The 24,576-nt window shown below is 32.7% G+C and overlaps 1 protein-coding gene across 8 annotated transcripts in view; it reads right to left on the bottom strand.

The window, feature by feature from the left end:
* Positions 1–24,137, bottom strand: part of LOC148618910 (cadherin-23-like) — a 42,057-nt gene extending 17,920 nt beyond the window's left edge. For 3 of the 8 annotated variants that reach the window (XR_015921495.1, XR_015921494.1, XM_088578265.1), the window contains exons 1-14: positions 22,047–22,227; positions 12,669–12,710; positions 11,813–12,122; positions 8,575–8,691; positions 6,549–6,626; positions 5,890–6,062; positions 4,804–4,959; positions 4,162–4,248; positions 3,782–3,913; positions 3,415–3,540; positions 2,375–2,453; positions 1,604–1,722; positions 1,269–1,478; positions 232–393 (exon numbers count right to left, since the gene is read on the bottom strand). Coding sequence is in view for 6 of the 8 variants with exons in the window: in XM_088578265.1 (XP_088434391.1) it covers positions 232–393; positions 1,269–1,478; positions 1,604–1,722; positions 2,375–2,453; positions 3,415–3,540; positions 3,782–3,913; positions 4,162–4,248; positions 4,804–4,959; positions 5,890–6,062; positions 6,549–6,626; positions 8,575–8,644 (1,392 nt within the window). In the remaining 2 variants the exon portion in view is untranslated. Of the gene's footprint in view, positions 1–231; positions 394–1,268; positions 1,479–1,603; positions 1,723–2,374; positions 2,454–3,414; positions 3,541–3,781; positions 3,914–4,161; positions 4,249–4,803; positions 4,960–5,889; positions 6,063–6,548; positions 6,627–8,574; positions 8,692–11,812; positions 12,123–12,668; positions 12,711–17,331; positions 17,425–20,336; positions 20,658–20,891; positions 21,544–22,046; positions 22,228–23,948 lie in introns of those variants that run through there. The other 5 variants (XM_088578266.1, XM_088578267.1, XM_088578268.1 and 2 more) reach the window with 5 other exon arrangements.
* Between the last annotated feature and the right edge of the window lie 439 nt (positions 24,138–24,576).

The raw sequence follows: 24,576 nt of genomic DNA on the forward strand, positions 1-24,576 counted from the left end.
AGCCTGATCAAAATACATAAAACCAAGATTTTTAATGAAAAACTTTTAGTTTCATTATAAAAACCAAAATGCTTTAAAGTAAAAAAAGATAATTTTCAAGTAGATAAGCAAGATCGAGAATGGTGAAACTTCTTCTTTTTTTCTGTTTTAAATAGTTCTGTAGAATCACTATCACAAATCTGCATTGTATAAATATTCTCCATGAACTGATGTAACGATGATTTTACTTACTTGGAACGTTGTTGTATTCATTGTCTCGTAGTCAAGATTCTTGGAGTTATTAACTCTTATCAAGATTGGTGAGACAGAATACACTTTACTGGGCTGTGGGGTAAAATCGTAGTATGGATGTCCGTCCTTTTCTAATGTTAAGCTGAATATACTATTCTGACCCTATAAAATACAAAGCGTAGAATTTTTATAAGTTGTAGAATTCTTCAAAATAGATCCTTTCATTGAGGTAAGCATTTTTTGACAGAAATCCTTGATTCCATTCTAGAAGATCCTGAAATAGATTAAAGGTGTCCTTAAATCTTAATGAAGGTCATCATGTATTTATGGACATCAGTGGTTTCCTTTCACCATATATGGCTTATTGAAATTTTCGTGCCACTAAAATATAGGCGATCAAGCATTTCTGCCCCTTTATAACACGTATAAAGAGCTTTTTGAATTGTATAATTACGTAGACCTAACAACTTATCTTAAGGAACTCCTCAAATTTTATTGAACGTCAGTTTAGCGGCATGATCTCTTCAAATATTTAGGAGTCCAGGTATAACTCTGATCCCTAATTAAATCAATTATGAAGGTCCTTTGATATTTCAGAATATCATAGATATGTGCAAAATGTCTATAAATTGAATTGGGTCCAGAAATACATCAGGAGCGACAGAAATTAGATAGAAGAAGGCAATAAACAAATAATCAAAGACTCTCTAGTAATTCTTGGTATAAACCAAATGCATGTGTAAATAATAAGAACAAATATGGTAGTGAATAAACAAAACACATTACATAGTGTTTGGTCAGTCAAAAGGCAAAGATTAATTCTTTATATTTTAATTCAATTTCTCCACGTTTAATGCTGAAAGGAAAAGCCAAATTGCAATATTATCTTTTTATTCAATTATTTTACTAAAAACATGATACAATTTGTGTAAAAAGACAGAGTTAATGTGCATTTCAAAACTAGTTCTATGCGACAGTCGAGACTGTTACACGTTAAACCTACGTGTATTATTTTGAGCATGCAATTTGACACTTACTTGATCTTTATCGCTGACGGACATTGTAGTAGTGGTACCGGTCAGTGTTACTGGTACCCCGTCCTGCATGTTTTCCAGTACCGTAGCTGTGTATACAGGTGAGTTAAACTCTGGTTTATTATCGTTTACATCCTCCACAGTAATGGTGACCAGAGTTGATGTAGTGGTAGAACCCAAATTGGGATCCCCCGGTTGAACCACTTCAGATGCCTAAAATAACAATGAAATAAGAGTTTAGAACATTATTTTGTTTCCAAATGACATACAAATGAGCAATTTAAATTCAGTGTCTACAAAATCGTAAAACATTGTCAAGATAATCCGAACAAACCTACCTGTACTTGCATGGCATAAACGCCACCATTTTTTTGAACATCTTCGTCATCTCTGTCAAGTCCATTTTTAACTGTAATTGATCCAGTAATGGCATCAAGTTCAAAGTTAGCATAGTCACCTACAATATACAGATATTATACAGAGTTACAAAAGCAAGAGTAAAAGTACATGAATGCATGCTAAAATATTTGCGAGAGTGCATATTTAGCGATTCATTGGCCAGTATTTTAATATCAGGAAGTTGAAATTGAAAATTTGTAAAAATAATTATCATCCACGTAAAAATCTATATAATTTTCGAACAAAAACATTTCCTTGAAATTGTGACTATCTGTATGCACAATGCATTTGTACGATTGTAGAACATTTCACTTTGCTGATGATCATTGCTTCCCAACACAATTTTTACATGCAATTCCTTATGCTTGTATTAATTATAAGCATTCTTTGCATTATCTCTATTTTAAAATAATAAAAGGCAATGCAGCCATTTTTATACATTCAGAGCTTACTCCTGGTAATTAAAACCGCAGTTGTTCATTTTAAAAAAAAATGTATGTACAGTTAATCTTTTGTGCAGTCAAAAGTGTTACTCGTGAGAGTTATATACAGTCATTGTAACTATGACAACTTGAACGTTTATAAACGTATCTTCATATCTTAACATATTCCATAATAATGAGTTTTAATTTAGCTAAGGATATGTTCGTATTGTCTTTGTTGAATTGTACTTTGTTTTATCGTATGGTATTCTAAATGTTGGTTCATACCATCGATAAATTGATATCTGATGTCGTTCGGAACACCTCTATCCCCATCTAATGCTGTCACCTGTAGCACCGGTGTAGTCTGCAAACGCAATACAAAACATTCCATATATTATTATATAAAACTTTGATTTTAAAAATTACATAAATTACATATTTATAAGTACGAATCGACATAGGAAGATATTTGATGTCAGATTTGGATTGGCTTAAAGCAGTGTAAAACATATTTGGCTATAACAAGCCAAAATGATTTGCTTGAATCAGCATGCCTACGTAATGTACTAAATGTAAACTTGATGTGTTGAAAAGGAGAACTGAACAACCAATTTATCAACAAAATATAATATATCACACTTAAAGAATAATGGCCCATCGATAATTAAACAGCTGTGACTTACAGTCTATACAGTCATAACAGTTTATCATCGTAATAATCACAAAGGAAAATTCTGGTCAATGGCATTAATTCTTAAAAGAGTCAGTCATTACCTCGGAAGGTGTGGGTGTAAGCTTCAATTGTTATTGTCTCGTACGTTTAACTATGTTTGTTCACACCTATTTGCTCAATTAGCCTTTAACAATGACTATTTTGTAAAAATTGGAAATGGCAGAAACTGCCTAGTATACAATAAAGTACTTCAAACGAAATTGGAAAACAGTGCACTTAATCGGAAATAGATGTTTTTGGTCATGGACCTAAACAGTATTATTGGCAGAAATAATGGGCTTTTTCGTGGTCTTTTTCTCCACAATTAGCGAAAGTTTTAGCGTTTGGTACAATAGGAAGAGATTGTTAGTAGACTCAAATCTAATTAAAAGACGATCTCGCAACGCTCCTGGTTTTCTGTTATGTCGCGTGTGAGGTAACACGCGAAATAAGAGACGACCGGAAGCAATGCGAGATCGGCTTTTAATGTGAATTATTCTCGATAGTAAGTCAAAATGAAGAGTAAAAAAGTAAATAAGATTCATCTTCTGCTTCAACAGAATCTAATAGTTTTGTATAAGGTAATTTAAAGATACTGGCAAACAAAACTTACCACCGAGACATTTTCCTGAAGTTTAATACTGTATGGCAAGTTGAAAAATGCTGGCGGAGAGTCCTGAATATCTTTTATTGTAATAACGAAGTCGGCATCGGCTGTACTTCTTAAACCCATACCATCCTGAAGATATATTCAGTTATATTCAAGAATACTGTATGGACTCTACTTAGTACAATGCATTTGCAACACATTCAAAATCAACGGAACTCCAGTTTGATGGAAACACAATTAAAGTTTTTTTTTTATTGAATGTTTGTAACGTTTATTTTACTTATTGTTGACATTGCTGCTTTAAATATTTCTAAATATATTTGTCAACAAACTATCAATATAGGACTCGATTTTAGAACGTGACTGATACCTGAGCACTGATCGTGAACTCGTAGAAGTTATGATTTTCGTAATCCAGCTGACTGTTGACAATAACCTCCCCTGTGTTTGGATTTATTCTAAAGGCGTTCCGGTATGTACTGTCTGCTAACTGTGAAGCTGGCTGAAATTATCAGAGAATAAATATTGATGTGTTCTGCATATCTACTTGCACTCAATAAATAATATCCAATATTATGTCATAGAGGAGGAATATATTTATCATATAAAAAGATATATATTTTTTTTAATTCAAATATGAGTATTCTTTCTAAATTTATTTAACATAGCATAAAACTAATCGGCTTTACAGCAAATGTGGTAAATTATAAGGACGTAAGGATAATACTTTATAGTATCCACAACCCTTACCTCCATTGAATATGTGATCTTTCCTCCTAAACCATTGTCTTCGTCGACCGCTGTCACTCTACCTATGGTCAATCCTACAGCTGCATTCTGTGGGAAAAACAATTGTTTTTGAACATATTTGCAGAGGTTTATGAGGAAGTGCAGTAAATGTAATTCACACATCAAAAGTAAAAGGGGAGAATTAATGAGAGGAGGCAATATTGATACTTTAAATTTTATTTATATCTTGTCTCCGTATCGGCATTCCAGATATAAGTATGTGTTTTTTTATAACCAATACACGTATTTCGACCCACTATGATTTATTCTAAAAGGAATTCAACCAGACCGAAGGTTACTAATAACACTACATTTTTTTTCTGAACACTGTACTACTTATGGGAATTAAAGTCGTTGCTGATTTTATGTTTTTTTCCTGCTCAGACATAGCTCTCTATTGGTCTTTCAAACTGTTTCTTGTTCTAGCAACTTTAAGATCTTGCCTCACTTCTATAGAAAATACCCTATCTGGTCTAGTTAATTTCCGTACTGATTTTTTCGTGTGTAATTATAAAATACAAAATACCAACTGATAAGCAAAAACGAGATCACCTGTTCCCCATTGTAGGTGTGAAAGTTTTATAACTCATTTTTCAAGTTTACCTCGTACACGGATTCTTTGTATCTTCGGGTATAAAACTCTGGATGTTCGTCGTTGACGTCAGTGATGTACAGTGAGATCTGTATGGTTAGTTGATTGTGTTCTACAGAACTATCACCATCAGCCATTATAAAATACAACTTTCGGTCAGATGGGTCCTAGTAACAAAAAAAACAGCAGTAATCAAACATCCTTAAAACAATGGCTTACAGTCACTTCCACCATACATTTCTACATTTTTGTGACCACTAGCTGAGTATTCGACAATATAGGTGTGCACATATTTAATGAAACTTCACGAAAAAAATGTTTTACAATATCGATAAAGTGGGGATATTTTGGTTCAATACAGTGGTAATTAATCTTATGTTTTTTGAAGTAATTGAATCTTTCCTTTCTCTTGTTCATAAATCGTATTTAAATAGTCAATGTTGTTTTAATCTGAACTTGTGGACCAACGCCTGTTAAGGTAAGTTCGTAAGATCCTATAAAGTGGATCCAAAAGATGTACAGAGCTTTAATAAAGTAAATATACAGGTCACATTAATTTTAGGATGTCAATACAATTATTTATTGGTCGACAAGTTTCGGCGACTATGATCCTGATAATGATGAGGAATTGATCATGAAAAAACTTGAGTTCATTATGTTGTTTGATTCTAGAAATATGTTCAACAAGTGATGAAACAGGTTAGTAAAGCAGCATATTCCAAGACAGTTGAAAAAAAATTGAATTTCTAACAAGCTTTCTGATTGGTTGGTTCTCTATGAGTAAGCCCTTTTGTATTATCTTGCTTTGGTACTGAGACGTCAATAACGTCGCTCGGTCCGCACTCTGCCATTGAAATAATCCCAAACAAAATTGATAATGAACATAGTAATATTTCGATTTGAATCCAACTGAAATTAAATTTAATGGGTTATTTCTAATGTTCGCGGTTTACAAATATACACTGTAACAAACCATGTTATTTCGCTTAACCTGTTAGAAATTAGAAACATTCAAAACAATTCCTTTTCAAGTAGTATAATTGGCGTTATCATTTTAGAACATAAAAATTAATATTTCGAAACAAAAATAGTTTTACCCTATCTCTATCAAGTGGAGTTATCAGTATTATATCCACTTGTCTCTGGGTAGCACTGTCCCCTGTTGTTTCACCAAGCCTCACTAACTGTTTAGTTTTCTCGTCCTGTATAGAGAATATGATCGGCATTGGTCCATCGGAATCGCGTGCCTTAATTGTTCCTATTGTAGAATCTGTAATATAGAAAAACATTTTTATGTAAATTGTACAAGCATGACATGTTCATTTTAAAATCAGCTTCAATATATTGAACTTCGTATTTTTTTTCCTTTTTTTAATTTATTTATTTAAATTCGACGTTTATGTCACCCGTTAGCTGAGAACTGAACAATGCTATGTACAGATAATAAACGGGGATATACAGCCACGTACATATGTACTAAAAGTGAGTTAATGGGTGAAACCGACATGTTTTTTTCGTATTTCGGTTTAGACGATGGTTTTGTTTGCTATTTTAAAATAAGACGACGGTAGTGATTCTTTACATGACGCTGATGATTATATAGATGATTAATTGACTGGTTGATTTTTTATTGTTGATTGAAATTTCAAGCATTTCAGAACGACGGAACTTTTGGTCAATTGAAGCAACATGCCATGCATAATTTAACTCGACTGAGACACAGAACTACTTTTCAAGTGTGTAATGTGCTACTTACTGACTGCTGTATTTTCTGGTATTATGATAGTATTAGTGGCTGTAAAGTCTATCTGCTTCGGTGCATCGTTTGTCAAAACTGAAGAAAAATATTTATTTATTTAAACATTTGAATGTGTTCATCAAAGGGGTATAATAATAATTCTTGTCAAACATATTACTGCCGTCTCACTACTAAAATATTACATGTATGTTGGTATTGTAGATTAACTACGTACGCAAAATAGACGACTAGAATAAGCAACAAGTCCTGAGACAAACAATAGATATAACGATAATATTGACAGTTTTTGTCTGAACCGAACAGACTACAATATTTCGATCTATTAACTTTCTGGCTTGGCAGTTTGGTATTCTGTCACCGGTTTATCTTCAACAGACAGTGGTCATTAACAGTGATGTAACGAACAACGGGAACAAATATCTCTTGTTATATAGTACTTCATGTTGCCCAAAGTACAGGGTCAACCGTGTTCTCTTTGATTTTCCAATTATAGTTGAAAGTTTTCTAGTTCAGCCTAACATGATTACTTTAGTTGAGTATTGCACGAGAAATATTGCAGATGTCAAAGCCCCTGTTTTAATTGTATCAATACCATGCTACAGGAAATCTAACCATGTTACAATAATTATCTTTAAATTGTTTGTATTTATTCAGAGAAACATTTGTATTGTCAATCGTGACAGTACATGCTTGCTGTTGTATGAAATAATTATGTTCCAGAAATTGAAACTGTTCCCGAGTGGAAGCAAAGAAAATTACTATTCCCATTTAATGGTATTTATTACAGGAAACCAAATGTAATTCAATTATTGCTCTAAAATCTATTTTGAAAAAAAAATGAAATATAATTCAACTGCACAAAATAAAATGCTAATTTAATATAAACAATAGCATGTTTAACACAAATAAAGTATAAAAAGAATTCAATTTATAATTCATAATTCTACATAATGGCTGAAATGAAAAATATGACTAAGGTTGATTTTGTTCAATATCAGATGGATACATCCTTGACAAATATAGGCTAATATTACAATAGAACTGTCTTCAGACGTAGGGGTACAGCACGGCACGAGATTCATACTATGGTCGTTACGTTCGTTTCCCTTAAACTATTTTTTTAGCTGTCGTGGACTTCTTCAATATTCTGTTGTATTTAATTTTTATGTTATATTTTTTTTATATAAAAGCATCCATCGATATTGAACAAATCAATGCACTGTGCAAGTTTTTCGTCTTACCTGACAATTCACCTGTTATACACAACATTCAGAGAAAATAAAAGATGCCATGTTTGGCACTAATACTGAATATGAAGCCTTTCGATAAGTTGAGTCATGAATATGTTTTTGTATATTCAATAATATTTAAAAAAAAACTGATACAAGAGGAAAGCGAACAGAACATAGATACTTGCGGACACGCAGGATCCAACAATATGGTGCCTATACCCCTATTCCACGTACCCCCATGGGTATAAAGAATAACAATTTTAGTTGCTTTGTATCATTTTGCATCATAAATATGCGAAATTACAGACACACACCATTTTGAATATTTGCTAGTCGATTGAATAGAACATATATAGGTGACCCTGACCACAAGTAATTGTACAAAAGGGGCTTTACTTTTTATACATCTGTCAATTGAAAATGATTTTAGTTCATACATTCTTCATAATCTTTTTAAATAACTCATTTTTCTTTTTGCAGTGCATTGAGTGAAATAAAGATTTACTTAAAGTCCGTGAGTCGACAACAGCAGTAATCATCAGATCGAGTTCGTGACGAACAATATCTTTACAGATTATACAATCCCTTGACGTCCATTACAATGATTCACTTAAGGTTTAATTTTTCATTTCATATCTAAAACAAGAATGTAAATTATGCTAATAAACGTAAGTTTTCCTTGTGTAGACATTTAACTTTACAAACATGGAACATCAAATAATTTTAACACAACATGCGCTGAACTCCACTGGACATACCTTGCGCATGCTGGATTTTCGTCATATACATACCTAAGTCCAAAACAGTAGTTAGAACCAGTAATGTTTTTATAGATACGTGATGCAGCACATTAATCTTCATTTTCCGTTTTTACTTTTTTCCCTCTTTTTCTTTTATTTTATTTCATTCTGAAAATATATAAAGTAAACTAAAGTTTAGATATGAAACTGTACTTGTGTCATGATAGTTAAGATACTTTATGTATGTTATTAAATAAAATTTATTTTAACAAATATTTAGGGGCTCTCCTTTTGAGTTTGTTATTGGTTTTTTTTCTTGTGTTTGTGAATCATGCCTGTAATTTTTCCAGAAGATTGAAGTTGGTACAATTCCCCCGTTTCGGATATATATTTATGTCTAGCAAGCATAATAAATCTTATTTTACAATATGTTTGAAAAATAAAATTGCATGCGTATTTTAACAGTCACATCTGTTGAACACAAATAGTCATCGAGTCAGAATACAAGGAGATATATGTAACTGGCATCTTTAGGCAAAAATCAATGGATTTTGTATAGCAAGGGCCAAACTGTAGCAAATTAAAAGACAAGCAATGTTATAAAAGCCACTAATCATTTTAATCTTTTAATAATAGTACAGTGTGTACGGTAATGGACATCAGTTTATCTACGTCAGTAATAGTACAGTGTGTGCTATAATGGACATCAGTTCATCTACGACAGTAATAGTACAGTATGTGCTGTAATGGACATCAGTTCATCTACGTCAGTAATAGTACATTGAGTACTGTAATGGACATCAGTTCATCCACGTCAATAATAGTACAGTGTGTACTGTAACGGACATCAGTTCATCTACGACAGTAATAGTACAGTATGTGCTGTAATGGACATCAGTTCATCTACGTCAGTAATAGTACATTGAGTACTGTAATGGACATCAGTTCATCCACGTCAATAATAGTACAGTGTGTACTGTAATGGACATCAGTTCATCTACGACAGTAATAGTACAGTATGTGCTGTAATGGACATCAGTTCATCTACGTCAGTAATAGTACATTGAGTACTGTAATGGACATCAGTTCATCCACGTCAATAATAGTACAGTGTGTACTGTAACGGACATCAGTTCACTTAGCAGTTAATGTAACATTCTCTTTTTTGTCTTTTTTTTTTTTTTTTTTTTTTTTTGTTACCGATATATAAGGTGTATATATTTTACAATCCTCCTTGAGCCATTTAGATATTGTCGTTTTCAAACATTGAAAATCGACAAACGTTTTACCCTCGACTATCTCTCAGGCTAAAACAATGATTTACAAACTAACAATGTTGTATTTTTTTCTTACTCACTCATAGTATTCAAATGCCTCGTATTTCAAAATGCATTGATAATCAAATGTAAGACCCTTGCAGTATTATGCCATATACAAACAGTTTAGGTATATTTATAACCAATTTCTTCCCCTAAATAAGTTTTAAGCTTATAAAGAATCTCAAAGCCTAAGGTCTCCAGTTTATCTAATTCCCAAATAACTGGATATACATCTATATTTCACAGGATTTAACCATACTGATACATGTATCTTAAAATGTTTCTTTTTCACTGACCACCGAGATTATCCAGGGTTAATTTCATGGTTTCTGAGCTAATCAGGCATAATCATAGAACATCAAATGTCGCATTATCAGTGATTTTATTGGAAAATCACGTCTGGAAAGTTCACATAAATTTTCATTATATAGCTTGCCCTTCAGGCACAATGTATTCTTCCTTTCGATAAACTCCTCTTCATCACAATGTATTCTTCCTTTCGATAAACTCCTCTTCATCTAAATTCTTTCGATCAAAGATCATCGAGTAAATATCTCAATTAAAAATTTGACAAGGATCAAAACTTTCACACAAAGTAGTATTACATAAGACAGTGATAACAAAAAAGGATGTAGAAGTCGGACAACATCCTACAACTTGCAACATCAAATAAGTTATTTCTTTCAGTGTAGATTATATTTATCTGTGACACACCTGTCTCAATCTTATTCCTCACCTGTCGTTAACCCAATCTTACTTTTGTTTCAGATAATTAAGAAACAAGGTAATAGGTACAGGTGTGTCTGTGAATACAAATCCTGTAACTTTCCTCGAACGAAAACGCCGTGTCATTGTCAGTTTTGATAGATCTGAATAATTCAGTTTCCTTCTGCACAAAAGCCACCTCAGTCGTCTCCTTCGCTGACGAGGTATCTAATTAATCTAACACAAGGCAAATCGTCAAGGCTAATTTGTACTAATAAACTGGGAGACGGCACCAACAACAGCAATCCAATATATATCGAATAACACAACAAGAGGCCGATTGTAGAGTAGGAAGCACCCGAAACTCTTATCGACACCAACACAAAGGCTTGTAATAAAATACACACACACACACACAAACACACACACAAACCGGATCATTTGACAGAAAAGGGCAATTATATATCACTTGTTCACCTTTTATGCATTACCGAGAAGCTTCTGAATTAAATAGTAACAAAAAAAACAGCAGTTTAAATGCCAAACAGAACCAGGTCTTCCATACGGAGTCGGGACTCGCTAAAAATCGTATTTACCGAGACAGATTTCAGTATACATCAAATATTAAAACAAAACACAAATAAAAGTGCCAAGAGTAAAATTAGTACGATCTTATCAGTGTACAGGGAAATACTATTACAAAGAAAAAAGAATGGAACAGGAATCCTCGGGGGTAAAATGAACCGTTTAAAACTTATTGAAGTATAATTACACCATATAGGTTATAAACATGTCATTATTTTTACATGTAAATTATTGACGCAAAATACTATTAAATAAAATATTTAAATCTGATAAAATCTCTAGAAAACATCATGTTCTGTGTATGTACATGTACAAGGTGCAAAAAAAATTAGAATCAGAAATTACAATTCATTTCTTGGTACCCATTTCATTCGCTTATTTTTATTTTTTCTTCTAATTATTCTCGTAATTAACACTACATTGCATTTGGGTGTTGTCTTACAGTTAGTAATGGTATAGCATTGTGTGACGTGCTGTGCTATTATCATTTTTTTAATATGTCAAGCATTTTTACAGGGTTTCAGTAGTAGATGCAACCCTAGCTTCCTAAGAGGGCTTTAACTGTAAAACATCCCAAGATTTTTCAGTAATATTTGGCCAAATGATGGCACGGAAATTTTAAATTTTAAATGAATATGTCCACATGAAAATTTCTATTTTCAAAATGTTTAACTAGTTACCTGAGAAGACCGGAATCATTCTATATCATGAAGATTCTTGTCATCGTAGAAGCGGGAAATGGTAAAGCCACTTTCCGTCTGTTGATTCACTTTTTCTAAATAGACCGAATAGATAAATCCACTTTCCTGAAGGGAGAATTATCCTAAAAGGTTGAATCAATAATTCCAGAGTTAGGTATCCACGAATCAGGATAATGAAGACAGATTGTTTCACTGGTACAATATACGATCCCAAAATAAAAATATTTACTGTAAGGTGACCATCTCGTGGGTAAGAAACTGACTTGGAGTATATTCTGCTGACCAAATTCTACAAATAAAAATAAGATTTTAGTATTTATAACTGTAGATATGATTCGGACTATTCATCGCGTGTTAACTGATAAAGATAAGTTTTCCAATTAAATAAGAGAAACACTACATTTGGGGAAATACTTGTGTTGCTAGCTCGATATCTAAATTGTATTTGGATTGTACAAAACTCTGATTAATAACTGTGTGTTGTTCTATGATTAGAACTACTGAAAAGTTTAAAGGTCTGATAACGTTTCCTGAAGTAGAACCATGTTATTCTTTAGCAATTTTAGCGTTCTCATAGATTTGTAAGTCCGGGGAAAACAAGCATTATTGAAATTAAAGTGAGTTTTTGGCGAACAAAATACCCAGCATTAAGAAAAGCTGATTTTGTTTTCACAATGAGAAACTTTACCAATTATTTCAATCATGCTTTTGATGTAAACAGCCATCTTAACAAAACACATGGAGTCTTATTTCCGAAATGTTATACATAAGTATATTAATCCATGAAGAATATCTGTTCGTCTATGGCAACTTTAAAAAAGGAGCATTTACTTACATGCTGGGAAGAAATCCTCTATAGGGCAGTATTAAACTGAACCTGCCAACGAGAAAGCAAAATAATCGTTCAATTAAATCTTTTTTTCTACAGTTTTTAACAAAAGTGTACCAAAGTTTAGACGTATTTAACACTTTTAAGTAACAACACATTTGATTGGTTTGACATCCATGTTGTAAACCTTTATCTGCAATCTTCCCTGAAGACTATTGTTGGTACAAAACCCCGATCATGATTTACAATGTACAAGGAGCATATTGGACTGCAGGGACAAGCTGCCGATATCGGTATTCAACAGACACATGACTCAGTCTCCAGGCATGACTTGCATATTTATATTAAAAATACACAATATGAAATTAATTTATACATATGATTAGATGAATAATGCAATTCTTTAACGCTAGCAAAAGTAAGCTAAAAAGTAAAGTTTTAAAATAAAATGATTACAAAAACAGACACGCCTGATATGATAGTACAACACGGGCATGCAACTGACACGCTTGATATGATAATACAACACGGACAAGCAACTGATATACCTGATATGATATTATAACCACGGGACAGACGACTGACAAATCTAATATTTGATAAACATGAAAAGATATTACAACCACAGACAGACGACTGACAAACCTGATATGATATTAAAACCATGGACAGGCGACTGAAAAATAAGTGATACATGTATGATATCACAGACAGGCAACTGGCAGAACTGATATATTACAACCACGGTGAGGCGACTGACAATACAATATACATGTATATATATAACAAGTACACCATTTTATGATAAAGTGAAATTCTGGATTTTTCCCCGAACATTTTTGCTTCACTAACTTGGTATTGAATCAACATCTTTATTACATATTACTTAAGCTTGTCACGGGCTTCACAAATCCTATCAGGTTGATTGTTAAGCCTATATATTTACTCACATTATATATTGTAGAAGTAAGATGACCGGGTACAAAAATTTCTGAGATTGACAAACCTGTGGTTTCAGTCTGTGGTGTTTTACAAACTTATGATTATGAAATGCGTATCACTAAAGATAAGTTCGTTCTATATATAAAAACGAAACTATTTAGGTTACAAAAAGTACATGTAAGTAAAAGAGTAATCAAGGGAACCAAGGTTATAGCGGTAATCAAAAAATGTAATCCAGGGACAAAGACCAGACATGGAAAACAGACATACACAACAAAGAACATAAAGTAACTAAAATCTTACATACAAAGTAACAAAAGCAAATGAGCAACTCGGACTCCACTAAAAACTGGGAGCATGGACCAGGTGCACCGGTTGGGTAAGCGCCCTCTGCTTTTCTAGAAACATCCGCCGAGTTGCTCATAAAAAGTCAAGTCCGGGGTAGACAAACGAGGAAAGGAAAACTATGACACGTTGAATAAATCAGTTTTCATGGTGCAGATGGATACACCATAACGATCCACGAGTTCATGATGACGACCATAAAACTTCTGTAGTGATGACTTCAATCTTGTAGCAACATAACCCTGTTCCAGAAGCCTATTTGTTAGAGTTCTAGCGCGATACAAAAAGTCTGCGTAGTTTCGGCAAGCTCTGGCATAACGTATGAATTGTGATATGAACACTCCATACGCAGGTGCTGAAGGGATGTTGCCACAGATGAAAGGAAAGTTGACAATTCTGAATGAAAAGTCATCACGTTTGTTGTAAAATTTGGTCAATAGTTCCTTTACCATCGATTTCTAAGTGTAGGTCAAGATATGAGGCTGACTTCACAGTGCCTGTAGTATCCTTTATCTCAAGTTCTTTTGGGTAGATGCGATGTATCAAATCCCCAAAATTAGGATTGTTTAAAGATAATACGTCATATATATAGCGGAAACTAAAAATGGGAAATAGGTGTTCGGAATCCACATCAATATATATATATACAGGTTTCATAAGCAAAGGCAGTTACAAGTGGGGATCCCACCCCTTTGTGTTCGAAAATTATAGTTGTTTATTATAAAAAAAAATATTACTGGAAAACACTGGAGCACCTCTCCTTTTGTGTCAGTCAGTGGCCCCTCTTTCTGATATTTTTTTACCCGGTCATTATTAGTCCGTGTTCTTTCAGCAAAGCCATAGCCAGTATATTCTTAGCACCCTTAACCTTCCCACGCCTTCGCAAACATCAAGTATTTCAACGCTTATTGAGTTGAGCAGCTTTTTGTACGCATACAAAATGTCAATACTTCCCTATAGCATAGATGATGAGCCTGAGCCTTTATAATACCGTAAAACAGCAATTTGAATTCTAGTATCAAGTTGAGCTTGTGCATTGGATTCTGTGTTTAAGCTAGTAATCCCTGCTTGGATTATAAACTACATCATTTGAATAACAATAGTATCTATTTCCATCGACAACAGACTTCGGTTTCAACCTCAGGTGCTTTTTAGAAAGTCTAAATACTGACCGGAAATAGAAGACTAACACGTGTTTCTATTGCATGCCAAACTTATATATCAAAAGTTGCAGATTTTTTTTCAAACCACCTAACGAACAAGATGAAACTGCAATGAAAAAGCATGAAGGTTAATAACGAAATTACCGAAAGAGTATTCAAGGAAACCAAGGTTATAGTGGTAATCAAAAGAATGTAATCCTGGGACAAAGACCAGACATGGAAAACAGACATACACAACAAAGAACATAAAGTTACTAAAATCACACATACAAAGTAAGAAAAGCAAATGAGCAACTCGGACTCCACTAAAAACTGGGAGCATGGACCACATGCACCGGTAGGGTAAGCGTCCTCTGCTTTTCTAGAAACACCCGCCGAGTTGCCGAACTGATCAAATCTAGGCAGTAGTCAAAAGGAAAGCCCGTATAACAAATGGCATTATCAGGGCAAAAACCAAAAAGTTGGAAACCACTGCAATGGTCCTGACTTGGTACAGACATCACAAAATGAAAAGTGGATAAAACCAGGTTTTATAGCGCGCTACCACCACCCTGGCTTCCATTAAGGTTAATTATTTCCAGTATATTTCAATACAAGTAGGCAGTATAAAATTGCCATACAATAGGTAAAACCAAGTAGTCAAAACAGTGCAGACGATATGAACAATAAATAAGTGATTAATTTAAAAATTATTGACTTATCCCATATGTTTTTTTGTTTTTTTGTTTTGGTTTTTAGGGCGTGGAGAAACTTTTCAAGATCAATGACTGATGAAACCAATATACATTTATATGTCATATCGAACCTAGTGCAGACGATATAAACAATAAATAGGTGAAAATAAAAATAACTGATTCAAATAAAAATTATGTTAATCCTAGCCAAAAAGTTAAAATTAATTTGTAGACATTTTGAACGTCCACCACATATAATGTTTTTTATCAGAAACAAGCTGATTTATTACTGCACACAAGAAAGAAAAAAATTATAATTTTAAAATCAAAATTGTTTCGTTTGTTATATATTTTAGTGCCGAGATGACAACTGTTGTCAAATTCGAGGTGAGGGTCTTATTTTTTTTTAATTTCTAGTCTGGTGGAAAAATAAACGGAAGTCTTTCTCCAAAGTTAGGGTTATTTAATGGAGAGAACATCATCAATATATCGATAGTGAAATTAAAGGATCTAGCCTCTTTAACCTTTTTATTTATCACAAGATTTTGAACGAACTCATAAAAATAAAGAATCAGATCGGCTAGGAGAGGGGTAAAATTAGTGCCCTTTGGAATGCCGATACTTTGTTGGAAAAACAACTGTCCCTCCAATAGTGACAAATATGTTGTCGAGCTGAAGCTCTAGCATATTGATCTCTTGTTGTTCCATGTCAAACTTATCAGGAATTATATATACATAATGTACATCTATATAAATTGTATACCATGTAGTCAAAAACAAAAAATGTATCCATCAATTTTTTAAAAGCATTACTTGTAATATATTTGCCCATCCGAGAATTATAACAGTTAGTAGACTGGTAGGACTGATGATGCTAGAACGTTACTATAGAACAATCATTTATAAATGAGGCAAATTATCACAGCATTGTTCACAGACAATCTAAAAGTTTTTAAAATTTCAGTAAAATATTGTATTTTTTACACGAGTTCTGATAATGTCAGTGGGAGATTTTCAATCCATGTCTGCTAGGGTTAAAATTAACTTTATTTATTTAAAATGAGTATACAAACCAATCCCTTTTTTCTTCAAATATATTTTCCTGATTCCCAGTTACAGCTATTTAGAGAAATTTCTGTATTCTAATTAAAACAACCTGACATTTGCAAACACGCTACTAAAGATGTAAACAACGAAGTTGAGAAAAACATATCTCTTGACAGTGCCACAAACAAGATTTCCATCTTACCTTAGATAACCGACCAACGCCCAGAAACAAATACCTGAAATTTACCTGAATCAGCTGTTTGACGCCTAGCAACAGAATCAATACTTGTGGATATTTCAATATTTCTGCTGAGACTAGTTAAGGTAAATCGCGATGGAAAATTAAAAAAAAAACGTGTATCAATTTACAACTACATAAATTTCTCAGATTAATAGTTAATCGACTTGTTCATCAAGGAGACTTACTGTTATTGGTTTCTGTAGCTCTTGGTTTGATGAAAAATTTAAATGAAACTACAAGTTCAAGCCTTTACTTACCCAACTTACGTTGATTGGATTTCCTCTAAGTATTTTAAAAATATCGCCTGATCAAAAAGTTTACATCATACAAACTATGGAACTACAAGCCTTTCTACAGGAATACAATATTAAAGTCGATGAAGAATAATTATGAACTGACAACGGCTAATTTACATGTAGGTGGGATATGCTGAACTTGAAGCTTCCGAACACCCTACCCACCTATAAAATATTGATAGAGAACGATAAAATCTAAGTCAGGCAGGTATGATCAATAGAAATAAAACTTCAAACGGTTCTGGGAAGGTGATGTAATTTGGAGTATTCATACAACGCTTTATATTCATTTACATTGTTCATACCGGTTTAAAATTAAAATTGAATATTTGGCTCAGGAACAAGATTAACACGAAAAGAACTGTGGTGAGGGAGAATGATTCTGACTTAGCTTTCAATTGTCTTTGAGTAAATAAATCGCTGGAAGACTCTTTTATCCGTTATAATAACAGTAGATCAATTTCTTGTGAGACTCAACATAACAGCCACAACAGAAGGAGCTGTCCATCAGAGTAAGATAAAAACAATTAAGTTAGTGTTTATAATGATCCGTTTCATAGCATTGTAGCCTATCAATGAACAGAGTAAACCTTTATGAGAATTCCTTACTTGCAACAAAACGTCTAACGATAAATAATAGAAGCAACAACACCATCAGATGTATGTCAGCATACACAAGATCAATGTAACACACACGATAAGATTACGAGGGAATCCAAATTCGAATGACGATAAAATGTGTTTACTTGATAAAGCAGTAACGGATCAAAGAGGAGTCCCTGAGAATTGGAAGTCCCCGAAAACTTTACTTTGTTGGAAAACATTTTGCATTACCTATTACGGAAGATAGAATTAGTCCCCATACATACTACTGTCTTTATGTACCTGAAAATTACATAACTTTAGTCTTTTGATAAGAGTCAACATGGTTAATGTAACGAAACATTCAGGATGAGGATGACTATAAAGTTAATGTCAACATACAAAGATAAAATCTAATAAGAATACGTAAAAGAGGTTTGGTCATTCCCAATTGCTTCATGAGACTAAGCAAACGCCGTTCATGTGAACGATTAATATCGTTAAGTAGCAAAAAATTAAATTTATCTTTACATCAATATTTTTACTGTTATATTTTGCAGTTTTATAATAACAGCTTTCAAGCCATTTAACTAATTTTGTCTTAATGGATATCGGTAATACTTATGTGCTTTGAGAAACTTTAAAACGTTTGTTTCGTAATAGTTAACAAGATAATTATATACAGGTTCTCAAACGTAAAAAAAAATCAACGTTACAAGATGATTTCACTTTTCACTTTATCAATTGCTTTGATCGAGTTTGCTCCTTATAAATGAGAGAATGGAACTGTTTAAATTCACTCTTTTTGGGAGTTCCATGAAGGCATAAAATTGAAACATGAATAGTTTAAAGTTTCATCTAAGCACAAGTAACCCTTAAGTCAAAATAGACAGTCAAATTACCTGATCTTGACTAGGTTCAAAAGTCCAATACTGAAAGTTTCTTCAAATTCATATCACATTCTTAAATTCAGACGATGTAATACTCCATGCTACATGTATGTCACTTAAATGTCATTTCAAGATCTTTGTTCTTTATTAAAACACACGAAGTGAGACAGTAAGTTACAACATGGCACAGTTTCATAAAAAAAAAAAACACTCAAATCTGTAATACGTAGTACAACTTCCATGCATCTGATCTTCAAAAAAACCTTGTGTAAGCTTCTCTATACTGTGAACTAATATTTCAATGAATATTCTCATCTGATGAATATCGATAATAGAAAATGAACACGGAGAATGCTGTACATGCTATGACCTAAAATTGTTAACCAAAAGAATGTCCAAAAACGAGGGGACGGACAGGGGTATCTTTCTCCAAAAACGAGGGGACGGACAGGGGTATCTTTCTCCTTTCTCCCTTTCTTTCTCTTTTCTTCCTTCCTCTCTCTCTCTACCCGCCCTTTAACCCTTAATCCTGTCCACCGTCCTCAAAAGAAACGAATTTAATGTCTGTGCATGAATGTCGTGAAAAATTGTCTCCTTTATCTTACGAAGGTCGACAAATACAAGTACTAGTAGCCGTAATGAGTAACTATTACAACTGGGAGATTTTTTCATTTAGTTTTTGGACTGAGTTAAGAACTAAGAGTATATCTATCGGGAAGATAATCTAGCATGCATCATTTGTTCGTAGTATACACTTTCATGCGAAAATGAAACTATAAAATCCATAAAGTTATGATTCCCACAATTTAAGTATGGTTTATCATGCAATAATTTAAATAATTTTAATCGTTTAAAAAATCAATATCAATACCATCTAACATGGGAACGTGACGTTGACAAACAAATACAATACATATTTATTTACTGATTTCTGATATCTATTATAATATACCCTCTATCAGAAGTAATAATCCTTAACTTCCAACAAGATATGAAAAATACGGACCGAGTTAACACTGAAGATAAGGCATTACTATGTTGCCACAATACAATACTTTAACATTTTTATTCAATTTCAATCAAGAATTGTAAATGAAAGAAGAAAACATCCGTGATACATCGACAACGAATGGTGAACAGAACTTAAACACATTACCCTAAGTCACATGAGAAATAGTATGTACCTATTAATACAAAAGCACGACAATTCACACGAGTGACATAGTCCTAAAAAGAATCTGATAGATTATTAGTCATATCGAAGTATTTAGCATGCATATAAAAATCAGAACTTACTATAACTCTGAATGCAAATATACATGTAGTGATAGATGCTTACTGGGGCATTGAGTGACGTTTTTAACACATACAGCCAATATAATGATATTATGATTCTTTATATAGTCAGAAGAGTGTGTCAACCAAAGCGAATGCTTTGAATAAATTGCAATGGTTATCAAAAATTTTAAATTCTACACACAAATTAATACTAACGAGCAATTTCACTCCAACTGCTCAAGTTGATCAACAACAATGACACGGTCCTGACAATGACAATAGAGTGCCTTTTACATTCTTTATGATTCTGTACAGTCTGTATCAACTCTGTCATAGACATTTCTGCCTGACGTTGATTGTATTGAACACTATTAAACAATAACAAGACTGTCACAGACAGCTCCACTCAGACTGACTCAATAACAATCAGTCAGTAACAATTCTGATGTCATGGAAGGAACTTCTGACGACTTGACTTGAACATTAGACAAGCTGCGATGTCTTCGACTCAATATGTTTCTATATGTACATACGCATCTAAATTAAGGAAAACAGGGTAAATACATTGACAACAGATAAAAAGAAATTAAAACCACTTATTAATTTTAAAATTAGGTTGGCGCGACATGCCGAAATCACAAAACATACATCGGAATAAAGTTGTTAGTTATTTTCTACTGTTAATCCTTTTCATTTCATTAAGAATAATACAAAAAACTGTTAATTTACAATGAGTAAATCCAGTACAGACAAGAAAATATATTCACTTACATATTAATTCATTACATTCCAAGCATTAACCATTGGTCTACTATACCATATTTGACTTGACTACAGCTATTCTAAGCTTAATATCTCCCTCATTTATGACTTTCTAATTCCTTTGTTGAAAAGCACATTTTAGAAACTATGTACATATTGACTTTTATACTAGTCTTTTGTTCTGTTTCCTGTGTTAATAAGCACGCTAGTTTAAAACCCTTTAAGTCCAGGTCGAATACAAATTGTGTGTCCTTTAATTGATAAAATGTTACTCGGGAAGATAGGTGAAAGTTTGCTAAATAATCCCTGACCGACTGTGTCGATCAAATCTAACAATCTTGAGGTATTCACATAAGAGAACATCTAGTTAATAATTGCTAACTTTTATGAGTTTCATGAAGGCTAACAAGCAATTTAGTACGGATCTAACAAGCCCGAGATATTCATGCCAACAGACCAGCGGTACAAGACTAACACGCCTCCGGTATAAAGACTAACTATAGCCATATATGTCCGATGTATAATGAATTGATTCGTTGTGCTTATTAGCAGCTAATCTTCCTATGATTGAAAGGCATGACAATGTGAGAAATAATGAACAAACAATCTGATGAATTGGGTTTTCTAGAGACTCTGGTAAGTATTGGATGACTCCACTTTATTCCGTTGACCACGGGGTAACTATATGAATTTATAACTTAATGCAAAAATTTTCGCACAACCGCAGAAGGCCTTGAAATATTTTTTTTAAATGTAGCTTTAAAACAAAAGTAGAATAATGAGTCGTGTTTTCAAATTATCTTCTACACTTGTACACTTGTCTGAAGAATTAGTTCGAAAATGTAAATGATTATAGGCATTCCTAAACATAATACTTTAAAGAGATAATTAGCATTATTTTATCTTTATGATATAGTAAATCCAACAACATCTCGTGCAATGAAGCAGAATTTATACACTCTATTTGAGGGAGTTAATGACCGATTTTTAAAAATATTTCATATTTAATCAATAAACGCAAAGCCTGTTAAAACTGATACAATTTGAAGAGAGTTTATATATACAAAACGTACAAAATAAATAGAACTTTTGTAATGAAGTCAATATGATCAATCGATATTACAGTTTTCATTACAATACACACCATAAAGCGCAGTAACATACCTGTAATTAATTTCAGGTGCAAAACAACAGGTAAATTCCAGGTAATACATTATAAGTAATATAGTCTCATTAGAACACTGAGTAGAACATTAGTACAGATTTAAGCCAACATTTTGTACTGATGTTTAATCACGGATCAGTATGCCGACTGTAACATCTGTCTCCAATGTCGATGTATCGACAGATGACAGGAACCAATCAGGGTAGCTTTAACTATCCAGTCAACTTTATGGAGGGAAGTATAACATTTCTCATCTGCATGTTTGGATTTACAAGAAATATAATGGTTTTATATGGAAATTAATATATATATATCAATGGAAGAAACGATATTTTACTAAAAGAAAGAAATAATTTCCTTCATTCACATTTAGTGTAATTTCAAATCAGACAAACGCAGCAATATGGACTTGATTCCTGTGTTGAATTAAACGATTAAATCTAACACCTTATTTTCATAGTTGTTTAAATGCTGAAAGACGACACCTCTGAATCATGGTGACTCAGGGGAACAGGTGTTTTATGTCAAAACAATCACAGATATGCAAGATACGCTAATTACCTTTAGATATCATCTCTAAATAGCTACAATGATGTCACTAAGTAGCTTTATAAGTTTCAAAAAGACTCTTTAACAGTCAAATTATTAAAACATATTAAATTTATCATTAAAGTATATTAATTGAGTCGTATTTATAGTATTCTCACTGACTGATGTATGTACATGTATGTAAAATAATGTTACATACCATCATTTATTTGTTTAAACTGATCGCACAACATCGACAATTACAATATAATAAAATTAGAATTAATATATGTTTTATTATGATTCAGTAATTTATCGATTTTATATTAACAATAAATTTCTTGTGTCATTAAGAAATTTACCATGATTTGTATGTAAACGTCATGGGATTTACTTGTCAAGTGTCAACAATGTGTAAATTATTATTTCCATGAAAACCAATATCATCGTTACTTTATGTTTAACGTTCGTTTGAAACTATGGGTTTCTAGAACAGTCCCTTGAGGCTAATGGCAGGAGTTCTATCGAAGTCATAAATCAAACTTGTTCTCCTGTACTCAACTGTGAGATTTAGACCCCCTTTTACTAATTTGGAGAATGTAAGATCTAAATGATTATGTTCGACATGAACTAATTTGTGCTAACATTATTATCTTGGCTTATCACCTTAGTGCTTTTATTTTGTAAATACGAATACTGTTCTCTATTTTACATTACTTATGACAATGTTTGACACATCTAGATGAGACCATTAGATGCACTGTCTTTATTACAGCTAGAACTACAGGTGGATACCTGGTATGGTGTTTTGATTAATATGTACAGTAATCCAATGTTATAGGGTTATAGAACGGACTATTTCATATTGGTCCTGTATTAGTTCCAAGGACAGTAGTATTGTACCAAGGATAGCTGTATTGGACCGGGGCAACACAGAGGACAGGACCAATATAAAATACCCATTCTATGACATCTTTATGAACCTGTCGTGTGAAAAGAGAAATACTTTGTTTATTTATGCTGTAAGTATTTCTTAACATATTTTTTTACATAAGATTTTTCGCATATTTTATAAATATATTTAAATTCTTCATTTACGGAAAAATCAAAAGTAAAAACAAAAACAAAAAATTAAAACTTACATTTTTTTTTTATTATAGATGGAACTACAGGTGGATACCTGGCATATTGTTTCAATTAATCATACAGTAATCCAATATTTCCGCAAATATTATCCGGATAGTCAAATATAAAAATCACAAACATAAAACAAAATTAAGAAACACAGACACAACACACAGTGAGTATTAATTTGACGTTGAAAATCTTAAATCCCCTGATTTTATGACAAAATCCAAATCTATAACACATACCTCCATATCATTTTGTGTTAAGAAGTAACATACACACATGTTGGTTTCTCCATTGCTAGCTCCTCATCGTAAATAGACTTAAACGTCCTCACTGATAATGAAGCCGTGACATCTGATGAACTTGTAATTGAAAACAATACTCAGTGGCTACGATCTCAAAACTTTAATACGTCCCCTGAGCAATGTTATTAAATTAAACTCAACCCAAAGAAATTATTTTCGCGATAAAAGGAAACGCATTGTGCATGCTATAATGGATTTTTCAGCCTTTATTTTTATTTAATCATAGTAGATGAAAAGCTCTGATTATAAAAGGAACAATGAAATCTTTGATGACAAACTGGTAGAGTACAACATTAGATCAATATCAAATCAACGTGTGAATATTATGAAAAAAAACCTTGGACACAAGGTGAATGTATTATTTGGTACATGTCATACTGCGACGATTTAAAAGGTCGATACTACTGTAATCTCAAGTTCGAAAGTATTGTTTCCAACACTAAATACAAAACTAAACAAAAAAGTGCAAAGTATATAGTTTAACATAATGTAAAAATACGAGAAATGTACTAACAAAGGCTTTACATTTTTAAAGCATGTGTATGACATATTGATCTCTCGGAAA

The sequence above is a fragment of the Perna viridis genome, chromosome 4 (assembly GCF_037379345.1).
Source record: "Perna viridis isolate PV_CMFRI_1.1 ecotype Kerala chromosome 4, ASM3737934v1, whole genome shotgun sequence".
Classification (NCBI taxonomy): Eukaryota; Metazoa; Mollusca; class Bivalvia; order Mytilida; family Mytilidae; genus Perna; species Perna viridis.